The sequence below is a fragment of the Meleagris gallopavo genome, chromosome 10 (assembly GCF_000146605.3).
Source record: "Meleagris gallopavo isolate NT-WF06-2002-E0010 breed Aviagen turkey brand Nicholas breeding stock chromosome 10, Turkey_5.1, whole genome shotgun sequence".
Taxonomy (NCBI): domain Eukaryota; kingdom Metazoa; phylum Chordata; class Aves; order Galliformes; family Phasianidae; genus Meleagris; species Meleagris gallopavo.
Window position 1 is genome coordinate 9,896,441 of NC_015020.2, and position 8,923 is coordinate 9,905,363.

The 8,923-nt window shown below is 40.5% G+C and overlaps 1 protein-coding gene across 1 annotated transcript; it reads left to right on the forward strand.

Moving 5' to 3' along the window:
- Nucleotides 1-142: 142 nt before the first annotated feature.
- LOC100545644 (regulator of G-protein signaling 1) lies at nt 143-2,730 on the forward strand. The gene is made up of 4 exons (XM_019618371.2): nt 143-147; nt 563-624; nt 1,205-1,368; nt 1,935-2,730. The coding sequence occupies exons 1-4, from the start codon at nt 143-145 to the stop codon at nt 2,118-2,120; spliced, it is 417 nt and encodes a 138-aa protein (XP_019473916.2). The 3' UTR covers nt 2,121-2,730.
- Nucleotides 2,731-8,923: the final 6,193 nt, after the last annotated feature.

Here is an 8,923-nt window from a genome sequence, read left to right on the forward strand (position 1 = left end):
TAATAATTTCTATCCTACTTCCACACCATCAAATTACTTCTAATATAATAATAGAGCCTAGAACTTCCCAAAGAGGTGAATGTTAGGAAGCAGAAACTATTCATGGAATTAGAAGCTCTTTCTTAACTTATGTTTTCATCAAATGGTGTGGGAGTGGACACCTTGCTTAAATCTCTTTTATTAAGAGGCATATTGTACTCTATTCTATAACAGTTTGCAAGGAAGGATGCTTCACACACAAGAGAACAACAGAGGAATTACAAGCCTCATTTCAAAAATATGGAAAAAAGTAGCAAGGATAAAAAATTATTTGCTGATAGTCACAGTAAAAGCTCATCTCTTTGGGAACAGAAATCAGGATAACCATTAAACCCCTGTGTTTCCATTTTTCTGGTTATTTTTCTCAGTGTGGTCTCCCACATTTGCACTGAGAAAGCCATAAGTTTAATAAATACACGGTACACATTTCTGGAATAGAAAAATAAAACCTGTCTCCTTTAAACACACAAAAGAAAACATGTGGTTTCTTGCCTAAAACCTTTTCCTTCATTTGTTAACTTAGGCTTTCTGCAGAGGAAGTAATACAGTGGTCCCAGTCTTTGGAAAAGCTCCTGGCCAGCCAAAGTAAGTACATTATTTCAGTATTACATTGTTCTTGTTCTGACGAATCATTATTATTACTATTAATCTAAAGTTCACCAAATATGCAAAGCTGTAGCATTGTGCAAACACTGACAGAGAACGGCCTGTTGCCTTTTAGTTATTCTCAGCTCTCAGCTACTACGTTCTAATTTCCTTCTAAGATTTTGCGTTCCCCTACATCCCCATTTTCTACTCATAGTAGAGGAAATAAACCCAAGAAAGGTGGTTTTTTTGAACCAGTTTTCAGCCTGCATACAACACCAATTCAATTTGGAATTTTGTTTTTAGCTGTACCCTAAGTGAGTCCATTTAGGAAAGGCTAGAATCCAGGGATGTAATTTGGTAGCCTGGTTCTAGATCTACAAGCCCCTAGATGTAATTAGGAAGACTCCCATCACCCTTGGAATTGGAATATTTGTAAAATGTAAAAGAAGGAAAGAACAGAGCTTTCCATCAAGATTTTATACTCAAGATTTCAACAAAACTCCTGCTATGAACTCTTTACTTCACCATCCCCAGACACAAATATCATGCTCTGTGTGTGTATTTATGTTGGCTGCAGGTGGTCAAGGTGTCTTTCGGGAGTTCCTGAAGTCAGAGTTCAGTGAGGAGAACATTGAGTTCTGGCTGGCCTGCGAAGATTACAAGAAAACCAAGGCTGATCACTTACATTGCAAAGCAGAGAGGATTTATGAGGAGTTTGTTCAGTCAGATGCTATTAAGCAGGTAAGTTCAAAGTATAGTTTCATTACAGGGATACTGAAAAAAATCAGAAGATAGTAGCATCATCTCACTGAGATGTGCGTACATTCATTCATTCAGTTACACAGGAAGAAGATCCAGCCACATGTTTTTCAAGCATGCTTGTGCTTCAGCTGTGATATTGTAAGACCTCACAATCAGAGCCACACGATGCAGGCAGTGCTACAGTGCAAGCAACAGCTCAGCAGCAGCGCCAGTGGCTCAGCACACGATGCCGAGTCAGCCCAGTTTGAATTACTGCTGTGCTTACAGTCAGATACCTGAAAGTAAGCTTTGAGAGTAGGGATGCTATGGATTGTTACAGTCCTTTCAAATATGGAGGCACGCTAGAGAATGAAAAGTTGTATATATCAATTGCATACCTAACTGGAGACTTGTCCTACACAAGTTTTCTCCTATTGTTTTAATTTGAGGTTTAACTAGAGGTTGTTTTACTACTTTCTCTATTGTTTAGTTAGGAATTTATTTACTGTCAGTACCAACCTACAGATAAAGAATACATTTCTCATGTATTGTTTTTCCCCTTCCAGATCAATATTGACCATCAGATGAGGGAAGCAACAGCCAAAAGGGCTCAAGACCCAACTCACACAAGTTTTGATGAAGCCCAGAGAACTGTCTACATCCTCATGGAAAGGGATTCATATCCCAGATTCTTGAAATCCAAAACCTACCTGAACCTTCTGAATCAGCTGCAGACCAACAATTCAAAATAATGTGTTTGAGATAAGGAAGAGTCAAGTTGACGCTGTGTCAAATATTTTGTGAACACATTCTTCAGGGCAGCTGGATCTCAGCAAAGAGAACACCTGCCTTGGGAGGTGGTACAAGAGGGATGCAAGCAGCTCTGTGGGCAAGAAAATGCAGGACAAGAGCTAACAAGACTGTTACAAGTGTGAAGGCAACGTGGTGAAAATCCTCTCTTACTTAGCACATGAAATCAAGACAGGATATGGATGCTATTTATTATTTGAACTCTACTGTGAATGTTGAACCGAGGGTTAGAAACCCAAAGGACTGCTGATGGGAAAAGATTATAAAGGTTCAGAAGAAGAAGGATGACTGACAATTTTGTATGAAACAAGACAAGGCTCAGATGAGACTGTGCAATGGCTTTTTAAAATCTGTGAAGTGTTAATAAGCGTTAGCTCCATGATGTGTGATGTAAATATGTTATGTATTGACTCATCTTAAAATTGATATATTCTAAGTTATATAATCTGTACTTTTATTATGTTTGTGCTCAACAAACACATGTAGCATCTTTTCTGTACATTTTCTGTTTAACTTATTGCAAACTTTTCAATTAAATCTACTGAAAAAATACAGAAGTTTCCTATCTCTTTTTCATACTCCCCCAGCTACCAGCACCTGAGTCAAATCTCAAATATAGAAATCATCTCACCACTGCCCTCACAGTTAATCCAGCTCGATGCTGATGTGTTGAGCACAGTAGATCAATCACACTTGCTTACGTAGAGAGGCGGTAACAGATGAGACTCACCAGCACTCACATTACTTGTGGTATTAGCACTATACAACAGCAAACAATGGGCATTTAATTTCACTGCAAACGTTGTATTAAGTTTACCCTGTAAAATATGCAGCATTATGTGTAGTCTGTACTGTCGTGGGACTAAGTAAAGAAAAGTTGCAGTTATATACGAATTATGTAAGTACAAGTTTGGTAGTGTCTGTGTGAAGTGATTAAGATCTTGTGACAATAGAGTTCATAACGAAAATAAACCCAAGCTTCCCCCAGTCTTGATGAGCTACTGTCATGAGAGACAGCTGTCACGTGGCTGGCAACAGAGGACTTGATCTCACCCCTGGAGATTCTCACTTTTCCAAAAATAACATGAGCTTAGTCAGGCACAGTGAGCTATTCTATATCAAATAGAGCAGCTGCAAACCCACAGACATCGGCTCCTGAGGACTTGCTGCCGCCCTTCAGGGACTTTTGAGCCTCCAGGGGAGGAAAACAGCTCTTCCGGACACAGCACAGCTGTGTGGCAGCATCGCCTCATCATCACAGCCTGATGGCTGCTGTGCAGCACATCCTTCCACTTCTAACACTAACTGATACCAAAACCAGCTCTGCCTTCCACACCAGAGTATTCTCACATTTGTCCTAACATGCTTACCACATACCAAGTGATCACATAGTTTAAAAGCCACAAAAGATCAGACTACCTACGCTCTTTGTGCTTGGGGATCTGGGTCTCATCTGCACTGGTAACCTCCTCAAAGCAGCAGCTATCTACATCCACTGCTCACGTCACAGGATGTCGTCACAGGACTACAAGTGCTCCCCCAAAGCCTGTTAAATATGAGACATCAGCTGCCTTCACAACTGACACTACATTGAAGTGATGCCATTCTTCTGAACTTAAACCTCTTGAACTCAAATAGACCCAACTCTAATTTATATCCCAAAGCTGCAGTTTCACAATTTTGCTATGATTTTGCCAAACGTCAGTATGACCCTTCTGACCAAGTCATGTATAGCATGATGAGGTAGGGCTGTTATTTTCCAATGACTTGTTGATGCCAGGGAAGTTGTCTGTTGTCTGTGTCTGGGAAGACTGCAGGATGGGGTAATGGTGGGTATAACATTTCCAACTTAATGTAATCCTCAGAGCTGGGTACAACCATCACGAGACGGCAGGCCCTGGAGGAGTCTCTGGAGGAGTGTCATGGGTTTGAGTTTCACAGCAGTCACTGTTCACACTATTGGAGAGGGCTGGCACTGCCCACACCTCTTCTGCAATAAGAATATGAGAACTACACAGGTCAGCTGCCTGGGTTCTTACCTTCAGAGTCATTTCAACCTTCTCCAGCAGCACAATTGAGTTTTGTCACAGAATAAACAGCAGAGCAGAAACCCAGAGCTGTGTCTGGGATGCTGTCATAAGCCCAGCATTATAGCCCTGTTGCTATAGCAGGGACATACAAAGCTGCTTGTTTAAACACAATTCAAGTATTCAACAGAGATTTACTGCACTGTCCATAGCCACCCATTTAATAAAGAGAAGCAGTTATAAGTGATGGTTCAGTGGTACAATTGAAACAGTGTACAAAGCATTCTAAGACGCTTCACTGACATGCTTTTAAACACCCAAGAGTTATTGCAGGTTTTTCTGCAACATCTCTTTCAAAATGCAGCGCTCATTTTGCAATTAATTCTTCCCTTGAAACACTGCCTAAATTGAGTTCTGGGGGGCTCAGAAGCACAACAGAACACGCAGACCGAAGGGATTAAAGACAGCTTTTTGTGACCTCGATTCACTTACAGGGCAAATGTACTCTATCAAGTTCATCCATCATTTCTTACTCATCTCCTCCTCCCAACCTGCTCACCAACAGCCCCAGGGCCTCAGATGGGTGTCAGAGCTGTGGGCTGAGCCCTGCAGAATGTGGCAGACTGTCCCAAAACAGTCGGTGTTACACAGCCATCATTCGTCAGGCGTAAATTAGGCAGGCAGCTGTGGGGGAACTGTCCTCTTCTTAAACATATGCTAGACTGCATTAATTATTGGTTACCTGCTAAAAATTTCCAGAATCACTCTGTGCAAAAGTGAATTGAATTTTTGCATGCCTGAAGGCTCAGTAAGGCAACTCAGTCAGGCAAGACAACAAAACACTTAATGTGTCAAACAGCTTAGCTGATTTATTTTTATTTTTGCTTTAGCTTTTCCTTGTTGGGAAAAAAAAAAAAAAAAAAAAAAAAAAAGCAGTAAGAGAAAGGAAACTTGGAGTTTTGTCCACAGACTCTAAGAAAAACCATTGATTCAGATTGCTGATCAGATACAGATAAGCACAGGAAAATGGGATTCAGTCCAGGGAGAAGCTTTATGATTTGACAGCAGTGACTCAGACTTTGCTCTACGAGTTCCCTTCCACTGCTGATGGAAACTTTTTCATTGTTTGCCAGTGTTTCGGTAGAAAAATCGTTGTGCCATCTTAGGGCATACTTTTGAGGTGAGTCAACTTCTCACTGCTGCAGAGAGTTCTCATTATGGAAGGACTCAAGAGGCCAAGTTTGCTGAATCTGAATTTGGAAGCCTGACTTTAGTCTCTCATCTTTCCAAACTAGTGAAAATATATTCCCTGAAATAGATATTTTATTATCACAGAATTGAAACTATGGTATAACACTGTATGTCTCTCACATGAAATGAAAGGACATCTGTATTAAACCTGTTGTTGGAAGCATACTGCACATGATAGCAGGAAGGAAATTAAAGGCGATGCCAAGCTCAGATGGTGAAAAACACCACAAATTCGTCACCTTAGACTCCTAAATGCCATCTGTCTGTGCCCACATTCTCAAGTAACGGGCTTTCCAGATGTCATTGTCTCCTTTGTGGCTGTGAAATAGGTCTGACAAGCAAAGACCAGATGACAATAGATGGAAAAACTACATGTTTTCATCTTCCATTCAGAGACATGGGTTAATTATCTTGGAGTGTAATCTCTGTGAGCGAAGCTCTGTGAAAGGAAGTTTTTATTCATTAGACATGAGTAGAAACTGCAAAACAAGTTCTTGCTTACTATTCGTTGGATGATTTAAATTTCTCCTGTATGCTCAGAAACAAAGTCAGAGTTAAGATTGTCCCCTGTTTTGTTCAGACAATTACAGCTCAAAAGGTCTTAGTCACAAAGATTTAAGAGCTACCAAGCATGGATGTGCGAATTTTGGAAATAAACTTAGCTCCCACTCACTTTTCCAAAGAGCATCAGAAAGCAGTTAACAGATCCCAAAGATCACAGTACTAAAACTGCACTGAGCACTTGCCTTTGGTTTCTTCAAGCAGCCTAAGCACCACACAAGCCCAAAGCATTAACTTGAGCTGTGATTGTGGCCAGCTTTCACACGGCCTCTTTTCCTAATAAAATTAATTATAACTTCCATAAGAAATGAAGAAATGTAAACTTTTCAGCAACGCTTTAGACTCGTGCGCAGAGGGAAACAAAGCAAATTGGCCACTCTAAGTCTGTTACACAGCCAAAGCACTTAAATGACGTTACAACTGCCTACAAATCTGACATCCCTGGAAATGAGAGTCACAGGTTTTTATTTACGTTATCAAATTACTGTGCTCTGTAATTGAAAGACAATCTTTAAAAATAAAACAGAATAAACGTGCCGTGCTAATAACTCATAAGCACATGAGTCTTATACTTCGTACTTCCAGATGTATGGAAAAATCTGTACTGTATTTACTGTATGGGTCATCAACTATAAAAATCAAGATAGGTTTCGATATACAGAAGTTGCAGAATGTCATGCTTACACAATGACATCACGGCTTTTAGGAAGAAAAAGGGAAGAAAAAGCTTATAACATACGATAGAGAGGTTTTCAGAACTTCTACCTAGACTTTTCAGCAATATTCCAGACTGTTTTCACTAAGCAGAGGTTTATTTAAGTTCACAGAGATCAGTGACAGCTTAAGATTTACCCAACTCTATGGGCAAAACCCAAAGAAGTCATAAGGATGGAAACAATTTCCATTCTTCAAGTTAGCAAAACTAACAAGCCATGCCCACTTTTATCTACAAGCAGAGTATATTTTCACCACCCATTTAATAGCAGACAGCTGGTCATTGTGGTGTGCTGCAGGGGTCTGTTGCCCTGGGAACGGACGTTTGTTGCATGCTGAACTTAACTTTTCTTGAGGTTATTTCCAGATACATAGCAAGAAAGTTCCTGACAAAGGAACTGGTCCCAGACGTGGCTGGTCAAAGCAACAGTATTAAGTACAGCCTAAAACATATGACTGGAAAACTCAGTGGCCATACTAAGCTAAAAGCAAGACTTTTGATCTGTTTTTCTTTTATATATTAAGTGCACTCAATGAAGAGTATGATAGTATATAGATCAGAGCATCTACTTTTGTGCTCCTCAAGGAAAGACAAAGGCCTCTCAGTGTCTTTTCTTGAGTGTGAGCCTAAACCAACTGGCACACCTTCAGTGCTCCTATTTACTTGCCCTCGTAAGACAGAGCCTCAAGGATGTGAATACAAGGCAAGCCCAACCAAGCAAGCAGTGTTCCTGCATTCATGAATGCCATTGTGTGGGTGTACTGCAGGAGAAAGAGGAGGGTAAGTAGCAGTGTACAAGCAATGGAGTGTGTGGGTGGATGGAAAGAGCGGGTACAGTACAGAGAATGAGGCAGACAGGACTTCCAAGTTCACTGGTGTGAAACAGGTTCAGGTAGGCGAGGTGCTTAATGAGCAGAGGAGCATTAAAATAGAAACACAAACAGGAAAGATTGACTGTAAGAGCAAAAGAAGAATAAAGAGAAAGCATGGGGATTAATAAGGATGCTATTTAATGAGTGAGCATGGGAAAGAACAGAAAGAAATATAAAGCTTTGAGCAAGAGTTTGGATGGAAGCATTATCCTTGCTGACAAGAAAAGAATTGCAATAGAAACAGTCATCAAGTATGAGCTAGTTTAGACACTATATTTATTACTTGGAAAATGAACTGGCCAGAATAAGCAACAAGTTAAACAGCTCTGGCTTGATAGTTGTTTCTCTCTCCATCTTTGGCTCTTCTGTTTTCTTCACTTTGTTTTCTTCCTCTAAAGCACGTCCAGCTCAACTACTGAATGAACCAGGCAGTACTGGCTCCTATACAGCACATGCCCTTACAGCACCACAGTTCTGCACCCTAAGGATGGAATCTAAGGATTCAAATGAACAAGGCTGTATCAGAGGCCACATTAGACAGTCTGTCCAACAAATGCCTCAGCTACTTGCTTATCTCCTTCTCTCTCCTGGCTGGATAAGAAATCCCTTTCAGAGTTGATAAGACCATTCACTACAATCAGAGGGTTTCCCCAGGGCCTGCAGAAACCTACATCCATCCTCATGAGATCTGTTTGAACTTGCATCTTCTCCTTCAGATTGATGTCAGATGACATCTAGTGGAATATTCATGTAATAAGAGGGAAGGCATAACACAGGCTTGATCAGACAACCTGTCACTGAAGCATGTTGTGGTTTTCTTGTACTTTGCAAAAGATGTTTGATCACAGTGTCACTAATTACTCATGAACAATACTTAATCACTACATAGTTTAAGTTTACTAGGGAATGACCTTGCCAAAATAAGATTTTTAAGGTTATGCAAAAGAACTTTCAGATATACGTGTATACAAAGCCAATCCTGACATCATGTCCAGTGCAGGCACTGGTAAGTACCCAGAAGTCACAACTACCCCAGAAAGCTTTCTACTGTCAGCCTTCTAAGAAGTTTTTTTTTTCCACCTCTCTTCTAATTTACCCAACTCCTATGAGAAAGTGCTGATTCCCAAAGCCCTGGTATCAGTACAATCCACTAGAGACAAACAGAGCAACTTCAGTGCTATTGCACTGCATGGCTGCTTCCACTGGAAACGTTTCAGCAGAGAAGAATAAATGAGGTACAGATAAGTTGAATATTAATTTAACATGAGTGCATAACTTGGGCAACACCTGGGAGAAAAACAACAAAGGACCTCATACAA

Bases quoted from the DNA above. Each gene is read 5' to 3' on its own strand.
- LOC100545644 (XM_019618371.2), top strand. The intron at 625-1,204 runs GTAAGTACATTA...TGTTGGCTGCAG, and splicing joins AAAGCTCCTGGCCAGCCAAA to GTGGTCAAGGTGTCTTTCGG. The intron at 1,369-1,934 runs GTAAGTTCAAAG...TTCCCCTTCCAG, and splicing joins AGTCAGATGCTATTAAGCAG to ATCAATATTGACCATCAGAT.